Source organism: Lampetra planeri, chromosome 42 (genome assembly GCF_965212315.1).
Source record: "Lampetra planeri chromosome 42, kcLamPlan1.2.h2, whole genome shotgun sequence".
NCBI lineage: Eukaryota > Metazoa > Chordata > Hyperoartia > Petromyzontiformes > Petromyzontidae > Lampetra > Lampetra planeri.
In genome coordinates, this window is record NC_136148.1 from 2,193,206 (window position 1) to 2,221,199 (window position 27,994).

At 48.1% G+C, this 27,994-nt stretch overlaps 2 protein-coding genes across 2 annotated transcripts; one reads left to right on the forward strand and one right to left on the reverse strand.

Moving 5' to 3' along the window:
• Positions 1–6,028: 6,028 nt before the first annotated feature.
• Positions 6,029–14,976, forward strand: CIMIP1 (ciliary microtubule inner protein 1). The gene is made up of 4 exons (XM_078613743.1): positions 6,029–6,277; positions 9,083–9,164; positions 11,801–11,917; positions 12,334–14,976. Exons 1-4 carry the CDS (start codon positions 6,036–6,038, stop codon positions 12,484–12,486), a joined length of 594 nt encoding a protein of 197 aa, XP_078469869.1. The 5' UTR covers positions 6,029–6,035; the 3' UTR covers positions 12,487–14,976.
• Positions 14,977–16,060: 1,084 nt separating this feature from the next.
• On the reverse strand, positions 16,061–27,485 carry LOC144732295 (uncharacterized). Its single transcript, XM_078613744.1, has 4 exons — positions 27,231–27,485; positions 23,474–23,611; positions 21,531–21,665; positions 16,061–18,691 (listed from the first exon to the last, which is right to left on the reverse strand). Exons 1-4 carry the CDS (start codon positions 27,310–27,312, stop codon positions 18,555–18,557), a joined length of 492 nt encoding a protein of 163 aa, XP_078469870.1. The 5' UTR covers positions 27,313–27,485; the 3' UTR covers positions 16,061–18,554.
• Between the last annotated feature and the right edge of the window lie 509 nt (positions 27,486–27,994).

Below are 27,994 nucleotides of genomic sequence, written 5' to 3' on the forward strand. Positions count from 1 at the left end.
GCTGCGTGATTTGTTGCTTCATTTGAGGCTCACGGTGCAGCGCAGTGTCACACTGAACCCCAGCTGCTAACATTACCACTAAACACCACGGCTGGTGGGCAGTCTGTACTTAGTGGAGGAGGGGGGGGGAGTGGGTTGGTGGTGGGGGGGGAGGGAGTTGATTCCCAGACTTCTCTGGGGGCACTTTGTGACCTCGACAAAGTAGCAGAGCCCGGGCGCAGTCGTGTCTCGGTGTTGACTTTGATTTCACCTGAGCCTTTGTCTGACTATAAATACTGCAGCTGAGCGCGCCAGGTGCGCGCATCACGTATGCAGCCGCGGCCCCACTGCTGTTCATTGGAGTCGGGGGTTTCGGGCACCGTCTACCAAAGGGAGAGGCCAATGTAGAAAGACTACGGCAGCCACCTCCAATGTCTCTTTTCAGAGGTCACCGCTATCTCCTGCCTCCGAACCCACGAGTGGGGACGCCTGCCAGCACCCGATGCAGTATTTATGCGGTGAGAATGATCGTAGGGTTTTTGGATCCCCTTGATTCGAGGAGGCGGTGGAGGCGTTCACTCGAACAGACCACGGACATTCGCGCCGGTTGATTATGCAAGTCGGGGGGGGGGGGGGGTTTTGCACGAGACAAGGCGGACGTGTCACCGAGGCCACTGTCGGCCGATTAAAAATGTAATGGAATGAGAGCGGACGCCTCGATGGGCACGCTGTGGGCCTGATGCAAAGCGGTGGAGAGTGATACATCAGAGTGAAGGGGGCTAATGAGCCTGCGGGAAGGTTATTTGGGTTCAGGGAGCGGAGGGACGGCGTGACAGGGGCGGAGGAGAGAGAGCAGCAGCAGCAGGAGGAGGAGGCAAGGGAACTTTGTCTTCTTGGTTCTTTCGGTAAAGTCACGTAGAATGGAAATAATAAAATAATAAAAAATAAAACATAATGAAATAAAATAATTCTCACGACGTTTCGGCCACAACGCAAGCAGCCGTCCTCAGGTGGAGAACAGGTCTGTCGGGAAGACAGAGTATAAATGACACACCCCAGGCTTGGAGCGACTATTTAAGCTGGGATGTCATTCAGACTCTGTCTTCCCGACAGACCTGTTCTCCCCCTGAGGACGGCTGCTTGCGTTGTGGCCGAAACGTCGTGAAAATTATTGCATTTTATAATGTTTTATGTTTATTATTTAATTATTTCCATTCTACGTGACTTTACCGAAAGAACCAAGAAGATGAATCCCTGCAGTCACGAAAGCTTTAAATCGAAATTTAAGGGAACTTTGGTTCGTCATCTGTGAACTAAGGGGCGAGAATCGTGAGCGGCCAGCGTCGGCTTCGCATCTTCGGTGTGTGTCACAGTCGAGCGGAAGAGCAGTTGTCGCGGTGCGGGAAGTCAACGGCGATTGACCCCAGGAGACGCATGATTTTGAACATTGCACTTCCCACCACGGGGGGGAGGAGGGGGGGAAATGGTCGTCGATTGTAATGAGTCACCCCGTGATCGGTGCGGCAGAGAGGGGGTAGAGAAAACCCCGTCACTTGTTGGCGCACGGGGTGTTCGTGAAATGTGTCAACGTGGAGGCACCTGTGCCGTTCCACTGCCGGATGAAGGCATTCGCGTGAGCCGCGTCGGTCATGGGTAGGGGTGGCCACCTCTGAGTTACATACAATTGGGACATATCATGGGGGGGGGGGGGCGGGAGGGAGATAATATATCACATTATTGGAGGAGGGGTGGGGGGGAGTGCGCAAAACTACATATACGCAACTGGGACCTTTAATGGCCCGAAAAGATGACGATTGTGGCAAGCAAGCAAGCAAGGGCAAAGGGTGGCAACCCTCGTCATGGGCTTGTTGGATCCACGTGCTCGGCCACGCCGGTTGGTGCGGGTTGGTGGCGAGCGACGGAGGAAGCCCCCCCCCCCCTCCTCCTTGTGTCGGTGAGGCCGTCACTCGCTCGTCCGACGTTCTCACTGGCCAGGACAAAGGCTCGCGCAGTCGAAGTGGCTCTGCCCCTCGTGCTAACCGCTGCTTCCACCGCTCCTCCTCCTGTGCCTTATGCAGGGTTGGTTCAAAAGTCAGGAGACGCAGGGTTGTAATATTTATTTTAGGGTCATTGGATTTATGTTTAACAAATGTTGAGGCTGACCGCCATTAGCATTAGTGCGGACATGAATATGAATGTCGGGCTTTAAAAAAAAAAACACGTGTAATCTCTATACATTGATCAATGGTGTTTTGTCTCAAGTCGTTCAGGGTCGAGTTTTTGAGGTGACCTCACAGGAGAAGGAAGAAGAAGACGTATATATGAATAATGATAATCTATAAATGATTAACTTAAAGAATACAAATGTAAGTGTTTTAATGGCAGTGTTAAAATAAATGAAATAGCCCTATATATCTTGAGTTTTTGACCACCCTGTATAACTGCACCAAAGTCAAAGTGGGGCTTTCGAGATATTGGTGGGAGAGGAATTGAGTTTACCTGTCCCCCGATTGTCCTGTTGTTGGTTACGCCAAGACTAACACCTTGATTGTTACGCACTGCGCTGGGATCAGAGGAGAGGGTGAGTGGAGGGTGAGGATGAGTGAAGAGAAGGGCAGAGGGCTGAATGAATATGCGAGTTGGAGGGTGGCAAAGCAAGGAAATCTCATGAAACGTTTTCCCACGGATCATCTTGTGATCAGGAAACGTACGCGTTCAACAATCGAAACAACGGCCCCGCACGAAACAAACCCTGCAATTTCCCCCAATTCCCATCAGTCGTTGCATTTAAATCGCGTAACGTGCTGCGCACAAGAAGTTCTACGGTGGAAGGGGAGGTGGGCATGGCGTGTGGAGCCGGAGATGGAGCGCGGTGGTTATTTCTCGTCCCGGGGCGACGGTGGATGTTTGCGAGGTTGGGGCGCCGCGCTCGAGCTAAAGCCTCATGACGTATCGCGCCGGTGGAGAAATTCATACAGACTCACAACCTCTGACCTCCTCCCCCTCCCCGGCGCGAGACGACGATGACGACGTCTTGTTAATAATTAAAATCCCAATTCATCATAAGTCAGCCACTGGCACGCTTGATGCTTGACTTTGTTAATTCAGATTCAACCTTTTGTCAGTAGTGCTGCATCAGCCGATATGTCTTGTTCGCCAAATGGAACTAAATCGACAACCGAAAGTGTGTAAGATAAATGGCGAGTGTTGGCGAGTTCTTTTCTTATTTATTCGATCACTCTATTGCACAGCTCACAAGACTGTTTACTGACATTCTCTAACCTTTATGCCTTCACTGTTGAAACTCAAGAACACCTCCGTGTTCTTTCTCTCTCCAATCTGTCACATTGCAACGACGAGCGCGGAGGAGCGCTTTAACGGCACCAAGACATATACTTTGGGCATCGGCACACGGACGAGCAGTAAAGTATTTCTGTTGACTTTCGCAACTAAAATATTGAGACGCTGACTTCTTTTACGACCAACGCTGTGGAATTTATGACATCGCTACATCATGCTGCCCGGCACGGCGATCTGGCGCGGGGTGTTTCCCCGTGAGTGATGGAAGCCGAGATTTGAGCTCAGGTCTTCATCCTCACTTCACTGAACAGTTTGATTGGATTTTACCCCCAAGCCGATCCAATCTTAACCCTTCCAACGACGTCCAGCGACCAATTTACGGCCACGGTAAAATGTCCACTTAAAACGCGTGCCATTCAAATGATTCATTCGGGGACGTAAATTCACTTTTTCGCACCATTAGTTCATTTCTTCCCCCCCCCCCCCCACTTCGGAGGTAGACAGCAGCTCCGCTTGATTTCCACAAATGGTGGCAGCCTCGGCACGGGAGAACGAGTGAACATGTAAAATAGAAAATATTGTCTGTCGTTGAGTGTGCCGGGTATTGGAAGTGACAGGGTTATCCAGCATACATCTTATTTCCAAAGGTCAGCTGTAGCCTCCACCACCACACGTCAGAAGATGGTTTGAAAGGTGTGCAGTCTTCTGTGCCATGTTTGCGGGGCGTTATATAAAGTTTTAACCCTGTGATGGCGATATTCTCCGTGTACAGGCGGAATGCGCAGTTTAAGACGCCGTATAAGGCGTGAAATACTGCCGGCTGTACGCACAATCCCGACCAACCACAAATGGTGCAGCGGTGTCATGTGTTGTTGTGTGCCGGCATGTCTGTATTTCACGTCGCCTGTGGTGTTTGTTTTATTTTTAAGGAGGCGTTTATTGACGAGTTGTTTTGTTGCTTGTGCACCACTTCCAACGTGGCACCGTCACCAAATAATGTGTTTAATGTAATAGAAGATAGGGATGAGTTTAGAATTTAATACGTTTCGAAATTTAAAAAACTGACAATTTATACATTTTTTCCGATTATTTTTAGATCACTACCATTCCGTTCCTATGTAAAATGTCTTCGTTGTAACAAAAGTTACGTCACCCGATGCCACGTGACACCGCCTTTGGAGGAAAAATGTGACTTCCAGTGTTGGGATCAATCCTAAATAACCAAAACATTTGAATCATCAAAAATGTCGCATCTAAACCTAAGTTTTCTAAAAAAAATTCAGATGAATTATTAAATAGGTGGCACACACCTAATCGCAATGTATAAATTGTATGTTGTAGTGGTGCCACAAAAGTTATCGGGCTGCGTGATGATCCTCGCCACTTGAGTTTAATTCCCGGACAGGGCTAACATCGGTGTCAAATGAAATATTAACTGCTCCTTAGCCTCCACTTGCTTTCCTTTCATCACTAATCCACACTGATCAGCATAGCGGTGAAGCATTGCCAAGCAACGGCTCTTGATACAGCTGGGGAAGCCTTCAGCCGGGGATGTAAAAAGTAGAAATGGGTGCTGCGAATAGTACGATTTAAGGAACGTTTTTCACATCAGGAGTTGCTTCGATATTGGAACTCCAGCCTCATCAAGAATGTTGTGTCCGTTACAAACGCGAGTTGATGTCCCAAATGAAAAGCCAAAGAAAACGAGCGAGAGCAAAGGAGCGTTATATAGGGCCCCATCGTGACAGCCTCAGACCAGTCATGCGGATACTTTATTTTCCAACTCTGTGGTCAGAAACAAAGCGATTATTGAACACCCTCCGCTCCACGGTGCGCACTGTGGAAGGCGCAGGACATTGGTTGGCAAGAGCTCTTGACGTCTCAAGTGACAGCATTCCCAACGTCGGCTCGGTAATTCGCCGAGAGTTTGTACAGTACGATGCAATGTCATCTCGGCCACCCGGTTAATTTAGGCAGTCGATTGCTCTAACGATTATCGGTTTGATTCCTCGACCGATCGGACGGGGGAGTTCGTGGGGCAAGGCTTGGTGAGGTAATTGGCATCATCAGCCGTGCAATGCTCGGCGTGACTTTTAGGGGTGTTTCCCACCTTCGGGATGTAGGATATGGGGGCGGCTCCGATTTTAATGAGGCCCTGAGTAATCGATCACAACAAAGTAGTCGATGACGATGTTATGATGGTATATCGACGAATCCATTCCAGCTCGAAACGTAATCGTTGCGACCCGCATCTTGGTAAAAACGCTGCGCTGTTCAAAGATCCCACGAGTGAGTGAGAACACTCTTTCACCAAACCATCTGCTTGCAGCATTAGCGTCGGCAACTTTTTGTTGCGAAATATGAATCATTCCGCGAATACGAACGCGACCGTGGCCTGCTGCGTCGTTAGCCTCACGTGCTGCGTGTTTTCACCCCACACCGCATCATTTTCACTTGTCAGCGAATAATTGCGCGTAAAAAAACACAGTTAGGGGTCAAAATGTCCTGCAAACACTCCCCGTCTCCCTCATGTCCACACCATGCGCTCATTGATGAAGGGGCATTATTATTATTATTCAACACTGCCAAAAAGCTCCGTCTGCCAGGTTTGCGCCAGCTCTGTTCCTTTCATCGTCGGTATAAAAGAGAAATAAAGTGCCCCCAAATAGGCCCTCTTCTCTAGAACCAAAGTGCGTCTCCAGACACGTGTACGGACATGCAGTTGCCAGGGGTGGAAAGGGTTCCTTGACATCTTAATGACACCGCATGTCGCGTGTGGGCGAGCGAGCGAGTGGCCGTGTGTTTCGAAGCGCGCGGGGGGGCACGGACAATTCCTGCGAGCGTCGCGTTGCTACGCCGCCGTCGTGGGGCCGCGTCCCGAAACGACGGACTACGTCGCCACGCCGCTTGCTCTCAAAGCGGAACCCATGGCCGCAAAAGTGGACGACGTTGGTCGATTTGAACCGCGACGCGACTTCGTTGCACAGGACGAGATATGGTAGGCACCATCTTTCTTCGTTCGGGTTTTGTTTTGTTACTTCTCATAGATATATGTAGACATTTGTACTGAAGGCAGAAAGGGGAACGCGTGCATGTGCAGGTTTTGACGACATGATGCAAACTGTTAAGAAGAAAGGTAAGTGGTTGCAAGGTGGATAACCGCATCGCAATTTCGTGAGAGGTGGCTAAGGAATGCTTTCATTCAGCAGTGGATTAGCATTGGCTAATGATGAAGAAGGGGGCTTAGGGGAAGGCCCGTTGCTTACGAGGGATAATGACTGGTCGTCAAAAATAATGATGGATTGGCAGCCAAAGAATTGAACGTGTCTGAGAGGCGATGGAACAATAGAATCATCTCTTGTGCAGATGCTTAGGCTAACTATTATATTGCAGAATCATGAGGAATCATAGCGGCTTTGTGGATGCCTCCATGCAGCAGTGACTTGACCATGGCTGTTGCTGATGATGATAATGGCGTGCGTAATATTATATATATTTTTTTAACTTCAAGAAGTGTGCTCTCATGTAATATTACACTGATCTCTTGAAAAAAATGTATAAATCCCCAGTGGGTTTAGTCTGATAGTAGAGTATAAGAAATGTCATGCCTGTTTTTAAATGTCATCTTAAATGACAAGGGCATTTAAAGATAGAAGCTGAACAAACCCACATCCCTTTTCAGTCCAAACCCATCAGCCTCTTTATATTTCATTACGCTTGCAAATTAATAATGAATATATGCGCAGCAGCGAGATCGGTTCATGTGCAGGCACCGGATGAATGAAATACATCGCAGGATCGAGAGAGATGGTGATAGCTTGCGGAGGCCTTCATCCAGCAGTGGATTGGCCGTGTGGCTGATGATGACTATGATGTGCAGTGGGATAATTGTTATAAGAATAGGTTTTACCCTTTCTGTCACTAAAACAGTTGTGTTAAGATGTTAAAACACCAAGCTGAAACCTTTTGCAACTAATCATGTCTGCGTTAACCACATATACTTGCGGTGAACATGCAAAAAAAAAACATGCTCTGATAGTATATGATGCAGCTTTCTTTAGAGCCTAGTCTCAAACAGTGTTAGACCACAGGATATCATTGTTACCGTGTACAAAATCGCCAGTGCGTATGATAAATTGTGCGACTCGTTTTTGCCTTTTACGCCGTCAATTAATGGAGCAATTTAAAACATTTAGCGAAAATTGCATGCCCAATAAACGACGTCTCCTTAATGCCTCAGCTATCTTAATAAGCAAGGCAACTTTCTATGTAGGTTGCCATTAAAAACACGTATAAAAAATAAATTAACCTTGATCTTACATTTTTAAGGGAACAAGGTAAAAACTATAAAACTAACCACCCACAGCCACCGCCCACTCCTGAGAACACAGCTCCCGGAGTTTAAGGGCCTTTATCGCTTCGGTCTTAAAACACAAGTCACACAAATAGTTTTCGGCTAAAACTACAATCCGAGAATATTCTTGGTTCTTTCAGTGAAGTCACCTAGAATGGAAATAATAAAATAATAAAAATTAAACATTATAAAATTATCACGACGCTTCGGCCACAACGCAAGCAGCCGTCCTCAGGTGAAGAACAGAGCGGTCGGAGAGACAGTGTAGTTTTCGTAAAGACGGCATCCTTTAGAACATAGTTTTCCGAAAGCTTTGTTCTTCACCTGAGGACGGCTGCTTGCGTTGTGGCCGAAACGTTGTGAGAATTTTATGATGTTTTCTTTTACTTATTTTATTATTTCCCTTCTACGTGACATTACCGAAAGAACCAAGAATATGAATCCCTGCAGTCACGAAAGCTTTACATCGAAATTTAGCCCGAGAGTACAGTGCTTGTTCATATCACTGCTGGCAGAAGTTCCTTAAAATTGCAGGCTTCTCTGGAGAGACCTATCTAGAGGGAACCTGGTCTACTCTTTGACACTGGCCAGATGTGATGGAAGAGGTGAAAGTACCCACACTTGGAACCTCATTTGACAGTAGAAAAATATGATAATTGTTTTTTTACCCTTTTATCTGGCAACAAAACTGACACCTTGTTTGCATAGACCACAATACCTGCAGTCGTAATGCAAACAAATAACATAACTCTGATGATGTATGCACCGTCCTTGAAGTTGATTGGTCCACACCCAAGACAGCTTTCCTTAGAGCCTAGTCTCACATGGTGTTGGACCAGATGACGCCAAAAGGCGCACAACTCAAAGACAATGCACCAACAGAGTATGAGAGCTCGGTGTAAATGCTTACCCCGAGCTCTCAAGGACAGTGCATACATTATCAGAGTTATGTTCTTTGTTTGCATTACGACTGCAGGTATTGTGGTCTATGCAAACATGACTCCTTGTAAAAAAGGTGTCAGTTTTGTTGCCAGATAAAACGGTAAAAAACCAATTATCACTCTAACCCTACTTGGGCCCGACCCAGCAAAATACTGCTGGGCGAACAGAGGGAAGGGCGATTTTGCAAAACCTGCACCGTTGTGTCAACTGGCGCGTCGCGACATCAAATGGCACAGGCCGATCTCTGTTGGAGGTCCAGTGTGCCCGAGCGTTACACCGCGACAGCATTTACAGCTTTTTCGGCTAAAGGCTGCAATTTAAAACCCCATGTGAGAAGAGTGTGCGACCACTCACTGCTCTAGCACTCTGAAAAGCAACACTCGAATGTGCGCGGCGGTCCGTTTACCGTGCGCCTCCACGCCGAATTATTTTTTGCTAGATTCTTGTGGCATTTCTCAATCTCTTTGTTATTTTCTTTTAAAACCCGACTCTCTGCTTCAATTTCAGGAAACGTCACGTTCATGCCGAAGTGGAAGCGGCAAAGAGGTGGCCGAAGACGTGGGGCTTTCTGACTGCCTATCCGCAGGAGGTTTGTGAATTGCTTGCTAAGTGAAATTTACAAGCTATTTCACACGTTAAATTATAGGGGACTTTTTGCTCACAAGTGCCCATTTGTGATGCAATTTCCCCCAAATTATTTCAATTTCTGGAACATTACCTCAACCAAAAATTTGAGCCAATACATTTTTATGCAATTACCATATCTTGTTTCCTGGCCGAGTTCATTTGATCTCGGTGTGTGAATTATTTTACAGTTCCACACCCAAGGCAAGATTAAGATAAAAGACATTTAAATACAAAACACACGAGGGCTCTGTGATTCAAACAACTATCAAAAAATGTCACTGCAGCACAGATGAAAGCTTTCATAAAAACGTGCGAGGGGTCTGGAACCATTCGCACGTGGGGCTCGATGTACCGCGTATCGTTGCAATTCTCTGTATTTCACGGGCCATTAATGATGAAATATCGGCTTTATTAATATTTAATGTAAAAAAAATAACATTGAAATTAGAATCGCATAAACAGGATTTCATGCATTTTAATTTTGACGATTCATCAACTCGTGAGTCTTCGCTGTATGTTTGAGTTTTCGCGTTTTCTTTGTCGTGTTGCGATGAAGGTTGCGTGAATTTGGCACGTGGACTGCCAAATTACGGTGAAGACAAACGCAATTCGTAATTTAATTACATATATTTTTATTCTCAAATTTGGCTAAGCCGAGTTGACTTGGGGATTGTTTACAACTCGCAGCAGGGTAAATGTGAGGGCGACATTATCACACCTCCCATTGGCACGGTTGGCTACTGTAGGGTGTGAAAGAAGTTCAACATACACGCAGTAGCCTGACCTCACAAATCACCCGCCTGCAGTGATGGTCATCATCGCAAGACTCCCTTTCGGGAGAGCCCTGGCAAGTTTTCGCAGTTTGGGGCCGATGTGCCAAATGCGTAATCCCGACGGAGTCATTTGCAGGTACATTTTCAGCATTGGGATGATTTTAGCCAATACCATTTGTATTGCGTGTACGGGGGGGGGGGGTTAGCTAAAGGAGGGGGGGGGAAAACGAAACCTGGAGGAAATCCAGGTGGAACAGTGGGAGAACGTACATACTCCACACAGAAAGGCACCCACGTCGGAAATAAACTCAGGTCCTCATTGCTGTGATGGCACAAATCAAATGATTGTGTTACCTTGTCACGAACATTATTACAGAATGTGAATGATCTGAAAATCTGCAATAGAAAGTTCCGAAATTGCCCTTAAGAAATCCACTCATTGGCTGAGAGCGACCTCGTGACTCCATGAGACCAGTGACAAGCTGGTGGGGGTAGTGGCCACGATGGCATTGAGAGCGACCTTTGACACGGAGCAAAAACTGACCAGTTCAGGCTCACCATAGACTCGAACTATGCGGCTTTACCCATTTTTTGATGTTTCTACCGAGAGGTTCAGTCGAATTCAACAACACGAAAGCCGCTGTCCATTTGTACTTGCATGTGTTGAACTTATTTCACACCGTACGTAGCCAACCGTGCTAAATCGGAGGTGCGGGCTAAAGGGCAGCACACTAAACACAAAAGCGGTTCTAAAGAAATGAGTTCACAATCTAGATTCAAAAGCGCATAGCACCCAGCGGCTTCCTAATATCCACTGTGGCGCAGGTGCGCTGCGATTGACATTTTTGCTTAAATCTCTAAACTATTTTTTTCTTATTTAAACAGGTCAGTCCCACTGAGCTAAACAGTTATTTTTCAAAGGCGACCTGGCCACAAATTATAGCTCAAAGCACGTGGCTTATCACGTGGAAATTTATAGCAGCCGAATAATCTCAACTAGAAAGGGCATCATCATCCTCTTCTCCGTTGCTCACGTTGAGCACCGGGGAGGGGGGAGGGGGTGACCGGGCGGCCTAGCGCCGGTGATCTCCTTCCCGAGGCCACGGCGCGCGTTCCGTGACGGACCCGTCGCGGGTGACACGGAGCTGGACGGAGAGCCGGTGGAGCTGTGACCGGCTGTACAGCGGCAGCCTCCTTCGCTTGCTGGTCCGGGAGCGCGACGCGCGGTCGGCTTTGCGAATATAAACGCGGGGACCGCGAGAGCCGTCGCGTCGAGCGGCGGTAGTGGCGGCGGCGATAAAGGGAGCCACGATGCATGCGCAGCCAAGACTCAATTCCCGTGACTTTTTATATTTATTTATTTGGTGTATCCCGCTGAGCTATTAGCTCCCTCTCTTTCAGAGGCAATTCTGGCCACACGTGACGGCTCATTGAAGTGGCTTGTATCGCATGTGGGAATTTATAATAGCCAAATAATCTACAAGGCATGTTTCGGGATAGAACCCACGACCTTATGCATGCCAGGCTAGGCAGATAACATATTCTCGTTTAATTGTAAATGTTTCTATTAGAAAACGTGATGCATGTGCAATCCACCAATGAACGTTCTGACCAACTTTATACCTCCCATGTCATGCGTGTCAGATGAACGTATTAAAAATACATAAAATGCAAAATATAATAATCCCATTGTGACACTTTTTCATGCGAATCAAATGAGATTCGTAAATAGTTCGCTGTATGGCCTTATCAATAATTCAATTTCGAATGCCCTATTAACCTCGACCAGTGTTATTCTTAATGTGCTTTTCGTGTGTCGCTGCAGCTGCTTAAAGATGAAATCCTCCGTGTGGAGAGTAAGTCGAGAGATGAAATTCCTGGTGACGGCCATGCGACTCCTGCCATTCCATCCAAATCATCAGAGCAGCAGCAGCAACGGGAGGTACGACTGCTAGAACTCTTCCCCTTGTTGAGGAGAAAGCACAAGCCAAAGTAATTTCTTTCAGAAAATTAGCATCGGCGGTAGAAATCCCCACGTTCGTATGACGGCGGGATGTCTTTGTCTATCGATAAGACAAGTTTGGCGGCCGTGTTGGGCACCGCTCCCCCTTGCCCCCCCCCCCCCAAACCCCCGCCTCCTCCTTTCGCTCCCCCCGTTTCTTCCCTTTCACCCCTCGGCAGCACCAGCCCCCCCCCTTGGCTGTCCCCCCAACCACCCTCGGGGTTAATGGCCCCGGATGGATGATGGGCCGACTCATCCCTCAACTAGGATTTCAACTCATCCCTTGTTGTCACCTCGTCGTTGTTGTTGTTGTTGATGTTGTCGTTGTTGTTGTTGTTGACGTCTCGCCATGCAAGGTGGTGGAGGCCGCCCCCGTGTGCCTACCACGCACCTCGCAGGGCGTCATCGGCTGGCAGTTGGATGGGCCAGGACCGCCCCTCGACCACCGCGCCCGCGGGAAACGCGACCTCTGCAAGATGCTCAAGTGGCCGCGGGAGGGCTTCGATTAGCCACGTGCACGAGGCCAAAGCATGTCGAGCAAAAGCTGAGCCGCCCCGAGTATCAGAATATTCATTTATCCCGGGGGAATCCGATGAGCTAAAGCACTCTCTTTCACAGATGTCCAGTAGTTTTCACAAATCCGAATAAACACAAGCAACTAAATAACATAAACAAGGCAATTCATCTAACCGGTGTCTGTCTTAACTGCAGCTCTGTTTCACTTAATTCACTGAAGCTCAATTTTTTGTTGTCTCTATTTCTTGTTGTTGGAAGGGCGACTGGCCTCCAACTGCCCAGTAGCGGCGTTCTTCATGAGCTTCCTCTAAAGGTTTCCCAGTGGCACACGCATCAAGCTTCCCGTACTGGTGGTCAGGGTGCTGGGGTAAATCGCACGCGCGCCTCTTATCAACCAACATTCAGTTGAAGCTGAGTTGTTTTGTTATTGTCTATAATCGATAATAATCGTTCGACGAATCGATTAGTGAGAAAAGTAATAAATTACTGGGGAAGCTCGTGCGATTATCGAAGCAAACGCCCATCCATAGAGCCGGCTTCTTCTCTTCACGAGTATCAGCAGAGAGATGCAGCCAACTGAATAGGCCCTGGGAGAATGAATCAATCTTATCAGCTAACCTCTTCATAAAGATGTGTTAAGTACGAAGTGAATGTTTTTATTTGAGTGTCTTATTGCCCTCATCTGCTATGCAAAATCTTTGGAGGAACGCGGTACTCATTCCGACAGACCTGTTATTTGCAGTAGGTCTTTCCGACAGACCTGTTCTTCACCTGAGGACGGCTGCTTGCGTTGTGGCCGAAACGTCGTGAGAATTGTATTTTATAATGTTTTATTTTTATTATTCTATTATTTCCCTTCTACGTGACTTTACCGAAAGAACCAAGAAGATGAATCCCTGCAGTCACGAAAGCTTTAAATCGAAAAGTTGTATTTGTTGTTGTTCAGCAAATCCTTTAATGGTGGACTTCCCTGTGGACCACTGCTGAGCTCTCTGTGGTTTTGATCTTCAACTCTCACGATGTGCTTTGAAGGCACCGTGCATGGCCGACCGTGCTAATGGGCAGTGCGGGGGACATACTACATTTACATTTGCAGTAGTCCACCCACCAAACCTCTCTTGGGTGTTTCTTTGCAACCCATTAAAAACGACAACATTCAGGTCCTGGAGAGAAGCTCCAAGCAAGTGGAGAGCGACACGTCGGAGACATCACACCCCCCCCCGCCCCCCCCCCCCAAAAAAAAAACCACATTGAAAATCCGTCTCATTATGTGCGTGTGATTTTTTTTGTCACGTAACGGACAGCAGTTGGCCAGAGCGAAAACGTCAAATTGTTAAGGCCTCTTTTAGTGCGATTCTGCGATCCATCTTCTGACCACTGTTTGAAAAAAAGGGCGGAGGGAGTTAACATCGTAGTCGAGGATGTCCGCTGCAGATTTTGAGTGACAAGGGGGAGGGGGGGGTGTCATTGCGGCCACGATTACGACTGCAAGGCCGTCGCCCCCGCCGCAAGTCAAGTTTTGCGATCCTCCGGCCAACTGAGAACAACAAACGCAGCCCCACATTTGCGAGCTTGTCACGCGATGTAATAAGGTTAACTTGACATTTCGTTCCGGCGAAGTAGATCTTCTTTAAGAAAACTTTTGTCGAGGATGATAGGGAAATGAGTTTGCTTTGGGTTGTGGGGGGGGGGAAGCAAAATCAATCCATCATCCCCTTCCCACGAATAGATTGACTGGTTTGGTAATACAATTGAAAGAAAGAAAAATGCAGTCTTTCATCGTGATTAAAGCTTGAAAGAACACTCAATACCAGTACAGATGCTGTTTGGCTCATCAAGTTGGCAATTGCTTTATTGTTGTTGTTGAGCTGTCAGCTCAACTATGATAAAGACCCCCGCAACAAGGATACTTTCCAGCGGGAAGTTGCAATGTTCGGCTGAAAATCCAAAGGTAACAAAAGTGTGCGTGCTGGAACTGCTCGCACATGCCACTGCTGACTTAAAAGGGTCTCCGCGAGTGGGAGCTCTAGGAGGTTTTTATTTGTCATAGATATTTTTTTCCTGGGTTAGATCGCGTAAGTGTAGATGTGTCGTTTACCCGCCGCCACCCGACACAGCCAATTAGTCAGGTTTTGTCACGGTAAAAAAAAAACGTTGCTACTTCAGCCCGCCGGCCAGTGTGTTTGGAGGGTAAATCCACAACATTTACAATTTGAGTTCCGTGACGTTTCGCCGGTGATTACACCCCAGCATCGTCTGGCCATTTTGCCAGAATTGTGAATGTTACTTGGTCTGCCCTTCCAAGTTGGCCAGACACCGCCACACGTGAGCTGTCGATCGACTAACTGCGGTGTCCCCATTTACACAATTTATATACGGTATATACTGCCAGCTAGAAACTTGGCCCCATGGGAGGGCACCATCAAAGTGCTTTGTGAACAAAGAATGTCCCCTTAGAATGTCATTAAAAAAATGATATTCATACTGCGTGATACAAATCAATGAATGCTTCATTGTTATGCAGTAGCAGAAAATCTTTGCAATGATTTTCATCTCAATGATGTAAGAAAGGTAGGCCACATTTAATAGCTGCCCGTGCATGGGCAGCGGGTGCTATCCAAAGAGTTTGCTTGGGCATCGTGTGCCCAACACCAAAATTCAAAGGCATCCCACATAGCGCACACAGGCTCTTGGGGCTAGTACTGTTAGCGAACACCCATGAAGGTCGGTACGGCGTGCAAGGGGGTTGTTGGTGGAAGCCAGTGCTGATGTTTACACACTGCGCCAGGTCATGATGTAATGTTAAGTTAACCTAGAGGAGTCACAGGACCAGTTCAGATAATTCACCACTCATGTGGTTGTTTCCTAGCGCAGCTAACCACTACACCACCGCTCCACATTCCCCAAGCCCCGACCTTTGAATGACCTTTCATAGATACCAGTTGGCCACAACTTATGCACTTACTAATGACAATTTGGTAAATGTGGAATTTGTCATTCTGCTTGTGCTAGGCCAGGGGTTGGCAACCTACGGCTCCGGAGCCGCATGCGGCTCTTTACGGGCTGCTTCTTGACAATATGTACGTATGTACAGTATGTACTCAGATGCATTGCGGCTCTTGAAATACTGAATTTTGTACCGAATTGTAAAGAAATGGCTCTTCTTGTTATTTTGGTTGCCGACCTCTGTGCTAGGCTATCGCGAAGGCGCTATGTTTCACAGATTAGAAGGGGGGAGAGGGGGGCAATGTAGCTGTGAGGCTTTATCCAAGACAGGAATTTGCGAGGAACTTTTCAACTTTTGACCGTGACGCCGACAACATTTTAGCGCGCCACCTCTTCCGAGGAACGTCACCGGGACCTTTAACATCCACTTTGAAGCAGACGACGAATACTCGTGCTCAAAGCACCTGCAGTGTTAACCAGGGGCGGCTGTTGGGTTCGAACCTTGAAACCTCTGCCAACGACGTTGCGGACGCGCTATCGGCTCAGCCATGTCACCCGCAAAAAGAAATGTTACTTGACGACAAAGACATAAAAAAACACTTCTAGATAAGTAGCACTTGGCAGGGTTACGTGTGTTTATTTAGAGACTAAATTGCCATTGCATCAGATTTCAGAGTTCTACAAACACCGCTATTTATAAGCCACAGTGTAAAGAACACGAATGCTGATCCTTGCCCACATGGCTCTGCCTGCCTGTCTGCTGGCCCAAGTTGAACCAAGGTGAGGCAGACAGACACTCACAGACAGACACTCTGATAGACAATCTTACAGACACACTTAAAAACAGACACTTACAGACAGACAGACACTCTCAGACAGACATACACTCTTACAGACACTCAGACAGACAGACACACAGACAGACACGCTTACAGACACACTCTTTTGGCTCCGTTTTTTTTGTTCTGATGTCACTCTGGCATTTTGGGGCAAAACAGCCCACATCTAGATTGACGTGACAATTTTTAAAAGGGAAAAAAATCACTGCAACTGAAAATTAAACTATTCAGGGCATAACAGTATAGCACCCCAGGCACGCGTCACACACAGAGAAAGATCCACTTAAAGCTCTTTTCAGGCTGCTGTAGCCAATGCTGTCTGTTGAGTACCTATGAAGGCCGGCACAGCACATGATGTAGCGGCACGATCAACGCCACACCCGGCCACCTTTGTCTCCCCAGATAATGAAGGCTCAATCAACTTAGGGGAGGCCCAGGACTGGTTAACATATTCACCGCTGTTTGCCATGGCCTGGAATCAAACTCCAGTTGCCGGTTTTGTAGTGTGGTGGGATGACCACGATGTTACCGCTGTCCACATACAAAAGACAAAGATCCCCCGTAGAAACTGTTGGGGCAAGTGCAGTTAGCGAGCACCGATGAAGGCCAGCATGGCACACGAGGGGGTGGGTGGCCAGCACCACGCCTTGCCACCTTTGTCTTCCTGGTGGTGATGTTTACACATCGTACCAGGTACTCATTTGATGCTGAGTCAACCTAGGAGAGGCCCAGGACCAGTTCAAATATTCACCACTGTTATTGGTCGTGAGTGGGAATTGAACACAGGTCACCAGATTCATGGTGAAGTGCGCGAACCACCACGCTACCGCTCCACGCACATGCACGCGCTTGCATGCACATGCACGCGCTTGCATGCACAGACACGCGCACGCGCAGACACATGCACCCACACATTCGCAGTAGGCTTGTAACCCCCTTGAAGCCGCAGTCTGCAGACAGCACACGCCGCAAATGCAGCAACAGTCATTGCACATGGCCCGACTGATAACATCTCCAGCGGCAGGCTGTCTTAGTCCACCATCTAACACGGGTGCACACGATCTAACACAGTGACACACGATGCAACGCAGGTGCACGCAGGGCCGGGTTTAGGTGCAGAGAAGGCACACGGGGCATTTGTCCGGCGGCCGACATCTCCAGAGGGTCTGACGGGGAAAAAAACTTTATTTTTTTTTTCTAACCAAAAAAGTAGGGACTGTTTATGATGATTATTGTTTGAGCATGATGATTATTGTTAATTTTAGAACTTTCGTGACTGCAGGAATTATTATTTGGTTCTTTCGGTTAAGTCACGTCTAAAGATAAAATAATACATTTAATTTAATGTATTATTTTATCTTTAGACGTGACTTAACTGAAAGAACCAAATAATGATTATTGTTGCAGCGTGACCAATACATGGACTCCACGAGTCCAGCGACTAAGGGGAAGACCTACGAACAGACGGTGGGATTCTGTTACGGCAAATCTTGGAGATCGCGTGTCGGCTGTGTGGCAGCTGCGAGCTTTGGCGGAACGCGCTGGCGAGATGCGGTGACATCAACAGTTCTGGGCGTGATGCCATCTTGATGAACAATATAAAAGATCAAATTTTTTTTATTGCTGTTTATTAAGTTCTTTTGCATTTCATCCTCCAAGTCTTCCCCCAACTGACATAGATTAAGCCTCTCCTATCGTGCTGACAACAAAAAAAAATGAACACTCGGACGCGAGAACACACGCGCAAGGTTGAACACATCATTCTAAGCGATAAGCAAACTAAGTGGGCTCCGGAAGGACACGTCGTTCAAAGGGATGATGACCGAAGGTCAACAACATTCATTGAGTTTGCGTCTCGGTCATGGAACGAATCCGAGAGAACGTCCACTTGTGTAGTTGGAGCGATTTAAAGCTCGCGGGCGCGGACGCGAGGCGGATTGTTTGCATCGAGGGACCACGAGGGACGTGTGTACATCGCACTTCTTTCGCACCGTGCGTAACCGTGACGACTTTGGCGAAGCCGTCGTCCAGCAGTGGATCGATGACTGCCGATGATAACGACGGTGCTCGCAATGAACTAGATAACAATAGAGAGAGGGACTCTTCGCATTCTGCTCTGGCGTCCCCCAGGGGGAACAGACATCCTAAATACGGCCGTGAGTGCGCGCGCACCGAGGAGGAAAAACTCCACTCGGGGAATTCCATGCGCCCGACCGCAAGGGGGGTTCCAATCCCCTCCGCCGGTGGGGGTGGGAGTGGGGGAGGGAGGGGGGGGGCTACTCGCAGGGGTCACTGCAAGCGTGGCCGCAAGTGGTCTGGCAGCACTTCTGATCGTCGCTGCAGTCTCCGTCGTGCTCACAGTACTCGGCGCACATCCCCGTCGTCTTGGGCTGGGAGCACTTTCCGGGCTTCACTGAAGAGGAAGAAGACAAATGATAATAAAGAACAATGTTTTATTTTACCAGGTGCAAGGCCCCACTGAGCTATACAGATCTTTTTCAGAAGCGACCTGTCCACAGATGATAGCTCAACGAAGTGGCTTAGCACGTGGGCATTTAGAGCAGCCAAATATTCTGAGCGCGCGCCAATTCCAAATGTGGAGGGGAAAACCGGAGGGCCCGAAGAAAAATCCACACGACCACGGGGAGAGGTGAACACGCAAACTTGCGAATATGCAAGCGTCGGTGGTCGGGATCGAACCCACGACCTCCTGCATACCAGGCGAGGTAGTTAACATCTCGCCACTGGGTCGCCACCGCACACTGTTACCACACCCGCCACGTAACAATTATCCACTTTATTTAGAATTGCATCCATAATAATAATAGTGATAGCTGTCCCACGTGTTTTTGGGGTGTAACGCGGGTTTGCTCCACGCGATGTCCAACGTTGTGCTCCACGTGCCGGGGAGGCAATTTGAACAGTGGCAGCCAAAAGAGTGGGAAACGCCGAAGAGGATGTCCACCGCAGACATGGAGTGATGAAATCATGGGGGCAGTTTGACCATACTTCACCACGCCAATCAATAGGGGTTTGGTGAAGTGGTCCCAGGACCAGTTCAGATACCACTCGCCACGACCGGGAACTGAACTCAACTCCATCGTTTCACAGAGCAGCGGTCTAAATATGTACGCCTCCACTCCATCTTCTTGGTTCTTTCGGTAAAGTCACGTAGAAGTGACTTTACCGAAAGTCACTTCTGCGCTTCTACGTGACTTTACCGAAAGAACCAAGAAGATGAATCTCTGCAGTCACGAAAGCTTTAAATCGAAATTTAGCCTCCACTCCACTCAAATTTTGTTCTGGTAGAGTATTAACAGTAGCAGTTAAATGATGCACCGACTCATCTATTACAGTATTAAGCTCATGATACATGACTGAATCACAAGATTAAGAATTGGTGTTTTTCCATTTCTACATGTTGCAGGTAGTGGGTTTATGTTACCCATGCAGCCACTACAGCGGGCTACCATTCTCAAGTACTAATAAAAAATAATCAATTGTGCAATTTTAATATTGCTACTGGATTGTGAAAATTCTCTGTAAAGTTACAGCAAGGTGTGGATCGTTCCACCGCAGAAAATTAAAACAAATTCCTCCGAACAAATGAAGGACGTGTGAGTTGCAACTGAGATTCCCCTCCGGGAAGGTTGTGTTATAATTGTCAACAATATTTGTGTTTAAGCAATGCTGACAGCGCAAACCAGAAATAAGACATTTCATTCCAGTGGCACGGCCTGTGCATGGAAAAATTACTGCACTAAAAGACCCGGAGGTGGCATTCCTCCAATGAGCAGTCTCAGAACATTAATTAGCGGCCGAGCTTCTGGTGCGGACGCCACACTGAGTTATTCAAGCGCTGGGGCCAACGGGCTGCCAGATGCAATTTGGCGCGTGGCACGGCCACGAATTCTCTAGCCCATCGTGGGGCATAATCAGCAAACTGGTTGGGGGGAAAGGGTTCTTTTTATATATTTTTTTCTCCATTAGCCGCTTCAACATCCTTCCCTGCTCACGTCAACCAAAACCAACGCAAAGCGGCAGCTTCGCCGATCACAAAGGCGGCTATTGTCGGCGCAACGTGCAGGAGCGGCCGGACGGGTGTAGGCCAGCGAGCGGAGCGCTGGCACCGCGTTTAGAAATAGCACCTGTTGTTGCCCGGCACGTGACGTGCCGCTGCTGTAAATCAGCTAAAGATAACGACCGGGGGGGGGAGCAGCACCCCGTGCGTGGATTTCGCAGAAGCGGCAGGGTTCGGTATCGAGCTCACTTCCGCCCCACCTCCCAAACTGGTCGTGTCCGAGGCCAGCCGCTACTTTTTTTTTTACCCAAGCTCTAGAGACCAACCACCTCGAGGGGTGGGCTCTGGTGACTCCCTCTGTTGGAGGCCCCTTTCGCCAGCAGTGGCACCAGCGAGCAATTGCAGGGCTGCACCTTAAGCTTTTTTTTTTGTTACCCAATGTTATCCCAACTTGGCTGTCAAGATGCCCTGTCTCGCGGACGAATTGCAACCCGCGCCCCGTGCACGGTCACGGGCCAGAGGGGCCCAGATGAGGGTATTTGTACAGAGGTCCCGTTGTCATTGCTGGTAGCAATGGCCAACGCCAACCACGCTACATCACTGCCACTAGGATTTAACAACACGCAGAGATTCGAATCTGTAAAAGTGGAGGAAACCCATCAAAACTGAATAATAAGTGCCGAATGGAAGAAAAAAAACAGAAAAGATTTAACAACACACGAACATGGGGAGCATTGCATGTGCAAAATATCTCCGCATATCAAGAACGTCTGACCACTTGCCGTTTAGAACCACGGACTCAGAGAGTTGGGGAAATGTTGCCATCCCAAAAGGCACTGCTGCCTGTTGGGATAGCCACATTTTCTCAACTCGTTGAGATGGCCACAAATTCAGTTATTTTGAGCCAATGGGCTGGATAAGGCTGTTCAATGGATATCCTGGTGACGTGACAGTTTCACAACCGACAATACCCAGCAAGCACTGCTGGTCACCCATCCAAGTTTCAACTCGGCTCAACCCCGTTCCCCTTGTGATATACGACGACATCAGGTGAATTCAGGGTGGCTTGGTCTCACCGTCAGTAGTGACACCCAGGAGGAGGTCGCATTCCCATTGATGGTGGGGGGGGGGGTGATGAAATGTGGCGTTCCCAAGCCTGCACTTGTTTTCCCCGCAGCCACCGTTGAGACCGGCTCACCGGCCAGTGGACGTTAGGGGCAGCCTTACTTACCCAAGTGGGCCTTCATGCACTCGTGACCACAGCCATTGCTGCAGCACTTCTCTTCGCCGGGGCACTCCACATCATCCGTGCAGTACTCGGCGCACATACCCATTCCGTGGCGCACCGGGCACACGCCAAACTTCACTGCGGGGACGACACAGGACACACAACATGCGGCTGTGAAGCCTCTCCCACGAACAGCAAGGGGGCTCTCCTCGAGGCGGCGCAGTGGCGAGATGTTAGCTCCCTCGCCGGGTAGGTAGGAGGTGACTGGTTCGAGCCCCGGACGCCCCAACGCCTGTATATATTTGGAGTTTGCGTGTCTTTCTCTCTCCGTGGTTATGTGGATTTTGCTCCAGGTCCTTCGGTTTTGACCCTCCACATTAAGAGACATGCGTGTTTAGATTACTTGGCTACTATGAATTCCCACCGTCATGCGTGGCTAGGTCACCTTCAATAAAGAGCTAATGCAGCTCAGTGGGTTTTACCCAAATGAAAAGATATCCTACAGTTCAGTCGCTCGCTCTGTGCTCGTGTTTGAGAGTCGCGCCACGTGCTGCTCTCCATAAAGTCCGCCGTGTCGTGTCCACGCGCGAGAAAACAACCGTCAGGAGCTCAAACAGCTCTCCCGATTTCAATTCCTGGATTCAGCACAACTGGGAAAAAACCTACGCTGGAGTGAGGGAGCTTCGTTTGATTCGTCCAAGGGGAGGTCAATGTTTTGGACGAGGGGAGGGGGGGGCCGAGAGGGTGCAACAAGCCAAAGGCGTTAATGTTTTTTTTTTAAAACCCCTTCTCAGCCACATTTGAACTCCACAGTGATCTCCTTGGCTCACGCACGCCTGTCGTAATAACGATGACACTGCCTACCGTGTATTTGCCTGCAGCATCGTTCGGCTCCCGTGATGGTCAATGACAATCGTAATTAGGTGAGAATGTGTACCCATTAAAAAGGGATGTCGATGGCGATGTTTTTTTTCTCTTTCCCCCGTTCGATGTTACGTTCCAGGTCATACCAATCAATTTTGTTCCTTTAGACGGTCTCATCATAAACAAGCTGCTGGCCCTAACAAGGCACGCTACATAAAGATTGCTGTTAATAGGTTTTGTTTTGTTGCACGCGGGTGAAAATAACGCACTTAAAACGTGCACGATATTATCCACCTTATCACCATGTTTTTTGTGCGTGTGTGCAGGCAGGTCAAAGGTTCGGTGTGATAGAGGCCAATTAGCGCCTTTCAGACATCACCCTGTTACCCACGAAGAGGATGACGCAAACCCAGCCGCCACGACCAAATCAACGTGCCCGAACTTCGGATGCCGGAAAGCTAAGCAGGTTTGATTGAGCCTGTTGAGTACTTTGATTGGAGACTGCCTGGGAATACGAAGTGCTGTGGGCTCGGGTTGCGAGGTGGCCAGGAAACAACTGCATGGTCAAAGAGATTCTTGAATCTATGTACGCAGACATTTGAGTGTTACCACCTCCTCGTATGCACAGTGGGTTTTCTCTCGGTCCTACAGTTTCTTAAAACATGCCATACACCTATTACTGGAATTGGGCCAAGAATTCCAATGTTACAGGGCCACTGTGAAAAAAAATCTTAAGACTCAGGCTTTCCTGGCTTAAAGATAATTATTATAAGGGCTTTTCCACATGGCCGTGACAGCATGCCGTCAACCTTCGCCTCTCAGTGGCTCAGTGAGCTGGGTCACCGAGATCACAGGGGAGCGCCATGACAAAGCAGCTGACTCAAGCAGAATGACCCTTACGGCGGCTATAAGGTGGAAATAAAAGGTTGATTAGACTCCATATTGTAGCAATCAAGTGGGTGAGTAATACTGTTGCTGCTGCTGCTGCGTAGGCTTCCGTGGTTGTGCTTGATAGCTCTCCGAGGTGTCTGTCTTTTCTTTTACTTCTCTCGCACCGTACGTAGCCCAACCGAAGCTCGTACCTACGACGGGTGTGACACACACGGGCCCGCAGTCGAAGACGCAGCACTTGTGCAGTGAAGAAGGGCAGTCCTGGTCGTTGACGCAGCCCCTCTGGAATGGCTTCTCGAGGAGCTTCTTGGGGCAACTCTTGTAGCCATCTGTCACAGACGCTCACGCAGAGACCCGCGTCGGCCGCCGCACTAGCGGAGTGGCACCAGCGGGGTGCCACAGCCTCCTGCTGGAAAATAATACGACCTGTCTTCCACATACTCCCCCCTCCACCCCCACATGCATCCACTCTGCATCAACGGCGGAGACATTGTCTGTAGTGTTTACTACCCAAGAGGGAGATGCCCTCACGCTCCCCCACGCCCCCGTCTCTCGGAATCACTCACTCCGCCAGTAAAATTATGACCGTCCCCAACAGCTGCCCCCCCCCATCCCCACTTCCCCCACCACCCGGCCCCACAGACTCATTTGGAATTCGCTGTGTGCCCGGTGCCTTCCATCAATTAGAGCCACGTGCACGCCTCATTAGAGCCACCACACCGCCCGCACGTGGGGGCTCTGTGTGGGGGGCTCTGCGCAATATCGCACCCCGACAGCGTGGATTTTTTCTTTTTGGGGTAGGGGGGAGGGGGAGATTTTATGCGCCGATCACAGCTAAAGAGCGTTAAAAAGAAAAAACCCTCCCGGTCTAGCAGCGCATCGATTCACGGGTTTTTAATCTCGTGCCGTGAATTGTTATAATATTGTGGTGGTGGTGGTGATGGTAGTTACATTGCCTCGAATCGTATGTGTATCAGGCATTGAGGCATATCACTGATGGCTGCCCAATAACAACGGGTGCATTCTGAAGAGACTAGCAGACTCCACTCAGCTACCCATGTACCATGGAATGGCTTACAACATTAAAAGTACAGTTGTAGCCTGTTGCTTTTTTTAAAACACCATTAATGAAGACGCGAATATGAATTTAAGTGTTTTTTTTATTCGTATATCACGCATCTAACGGGGTCAGTCATGTCACCTCTGCCAGCCACTCAAGGCACTCTCCATTAGCCGCTATGTTAAACGACTCACACCGTGGCGCTGAACTCTGACAATTCATCGTGTTATCGGGGACGAGGAGGCGGTGAGAGTGAGTTACCGTCTCTCTTAAAAAGATTTCCCTTGCCCCTCCAACAAAATCTTTATCATCGTTTGGAGTGGAAGACGGCAACTTTCGCGTGGCCCACTACTCTGTTGAAATGAAAAATCACCACTAATGCCATCAAGCCGGCGGACCTGACATTGATCAACGATCTCCCGGTCTCCAGAGCAACAGCTCAAATCGCAGTCAACAGGACTAGCATCACCCTCACGGAATATTTCCCGTGACTAAGTAGCCCCGGCGATAGCGAGAGGCAATGCTGGATCCCAAGTAAACGTGGCAATGCTGCTTTGGCCAACATTGGCACGTTGGATAACATAAGTCAAATACCCTACCTGGTTGATTATGTTCTTCCTGAGAACGTAATCAACCAGGTAGGGTATTTGACTGTTATGTTATCCGACTCTCTGTTGTATTACATTACATTTCTAAGTATGCTAGATTTGTGTTTCTATCTCATTTATACCTGATGATGATTGCATGTGTTGCAATCGAAACGTTGTATGCTAGTATTTAATGTATTATTTTCTCTTTATACGTGACTTCACCGAAAGAACCAAAGAGTAATTCCTGCAGTCACGAAAGCTCCAAATAAAGTTTGATTGGCACGTTGGCCCAGCGTGTTGGAATTCCAGGCTCGGGGCAGACCCGGCTTAAATAAAGCAACGGTCTTTCGTCGTGTGCTGTCCAGGATGCACTGAAAATTTCGGGACGGAATAAAAAAGAAAAGAAAATTAATCCCAGTTGACGATCCTTTACCGCAGGTTTAAACAACTTGGGAAAACGAACGGAAAAGCGATCGCGATGAAAATGTGCGAGGAAAGAGCGTGACGTACGGCGGTTACAACATATGTAATTACAGTTTTAAAATAACACACCTAACCTTAACCTTAATGGGATTTTTTTTTTTACTCAACACGAAGCCTCAACCTTAATTCTATAAGTAGCGGCAGGCAAAACCTCTTATTAACCTTAATGTTTGAGAGTAATGGTATAATGTGTACCATTCAACCGCACACCACTGTTCCGGCTATTAGCTACAATGAGGAAGTTATAACCCATAGCCTGGTCCAACTTAAGTAGTTTTACCAATTACCGGGCAGGCTATTACTGGATAATTGATAACAGAATTGTTTAGTTAGTATTTCAACCGAATAATTAAGACACTGGTAGAGGTAATTTTTTTTGTTATGAATTTTAACTGCGTTTCAATTTTCACCCCGGTTGGGATTCGTGATCTCAGACACCATCAACAAATTATGCATTTCCAACTTCTTGCCAAACCAAACGGAGCGCACCCAGCATGACGATATTTTGTTCGAATTACTTGTGGAAGCCGTGTCAGCAGTCGTGCAACGCGAGGGTTATTCTGAAGCCTGGCAACTATTTTTTTCTAATCATCGTGAGATGGTCTCGGTAAGGGTGGCCGGTCGGTTATTTAAAAAAAAAAAATCTTAAACCAGGAAAGACACCGAGTCTCGCGATTCTATTTCTGGAGACTCTGCCAAATTTTCGGAGGCGATGTCGCTATGTTTAATTCCATATGCGTCATTTGCAGGTAACTGTTAAGCATTTGGGATATTTGGCCAATACAAATGACATTGAATGTTACAGGCGGGGGCGGGGGGGGCGTTTCTGTGGGAGGAAACCAGAGAACCCAGAGGGAACCCACGCAGCACAGGCGAACATACAAACTTCACGATGAAAGGCGGCGAGTCAGGAGTCAAACCCAGGATTCATATTCTTAGGTTTTTTCGGTAAAGTCATGTAGGTAAAAAATTTTTAATTAATAAAACAAAAATAAAATAAAAATCACGACGTTTCGGAGGCAACAAAAGCTTCCGTCTTCAGGTAGCTGTATCAAGTGCTGTGACGGTTCCACCTGAAGACGGAAGCTTGTGTTGCCTCCGAAACGTCATGATTTTTATTTTATTTTTATTTTACTTTTATTAATTTTTATTTTTTTACCTACGTGACTTTACCGAAAAAACCTAAGAATATGAATCCTTGCAGTCACGAAAGCTTCAAATGTAGAACAAACCCAGGATTTTGCTGCTTTGAGGCACACGTGTCACCACTGCGCCACCCCGCCGTGGCGATGTGCAGAGATGGCGAGAGACATGGCGGTTGTTTTGGATAGTAGCGTGATAAGAGGTTGCTGACTCAATACTCTTGATTTAATAAAGGGATGTAAATTTAAACGAGTGAATTGTAATGAATTATAATGTACAGCCCTCTGTCCATTCCCTGCTGATTAAAGACCTCCACGTGCCGTATGAGACATGTGGCTTGCTTAAGCATACTTCACCATGCTGGTCGGAGTGGTTTAGTGGACAGGGGGTGTTCAGGGTCAATTCTGGTTCAGCTTGCCACTGTAGTTAGCCGTGACCCAGAATCAATGTCTATAAAAGGTAAAAGTGCAGGGCTGCACTTTTACCTTTTTACCCATCTGGGCTGTTATATTTCCCCTCTGCCACTGGAAACCACATTTAATTTCGATACCCGCCGGTGCTTAACCAAAATCTGATCTGCAACACTTTTGGACGACACCTCATTCAACCGACGTTGCAGTTTTAAGTCCACCACAACCACCAACAGAACAAGCAAGCCAACGCTTCACTCACCAGGGCCGGACACATAGCCGAAGGCTTTCACGTAGCCAACCGCGAGCAGCAGGACCGCGCAGACGGCGAGACGGGCCTCCATTATCGTTCGGCCGGACGGACGGGCGGCCGGGCTGGCGGGGTTCGGGCGAGCAGTAGCTTCGGGCGGCGACGTTGCGGCCGCTGTGGTGTCCGTGGCAGCTGTGGTACGACGATGTCCCCGCTCGGACGTTGTGTGCCGCCGCTCCGGTATCGCTGACGTTGACGCCTTCCCTATTGGGTTTCAGTGCAGCTGCCCTCGGTTACAAACTTGGGGGGGGGGATGGGACTTTTACTTTTGTTCGTCTTTTTTTCGAGTTGTTCGAGTGCCCATTAACAGGCCGAAGCATGCGTTGCATTAAGCCCAGTGAAAGCAACGCAGTGTTGACGAATCGGGCGGATTTTGATATCCGTTATTCTGGGAAGCAGAAAATATCAGATAGCTTTTCCAGAGAGGTTGGCCGTGGTGTCGCTGGCAATCGAGTGGGGGAGGCTAGAACGGAGTAGCAGTAACACGAGTGGCAGGGCACGACCACTGAAAGCATAACGGAGGCAGCAATGACCAGCAACTAGGTGACCAGCTAAGATCGATGGAGTCATTGTTAAAGTGCACCAAGATAAATTTTACAAATTTTTTTTTTACAAAAAGTCCATCAATAAGTAAGACACCACCACCACATTCAGGAACTCAACAACCAAACTCGACATTGTGTAAAGCTGCAACATTATTCTAATTTCACAAGTAA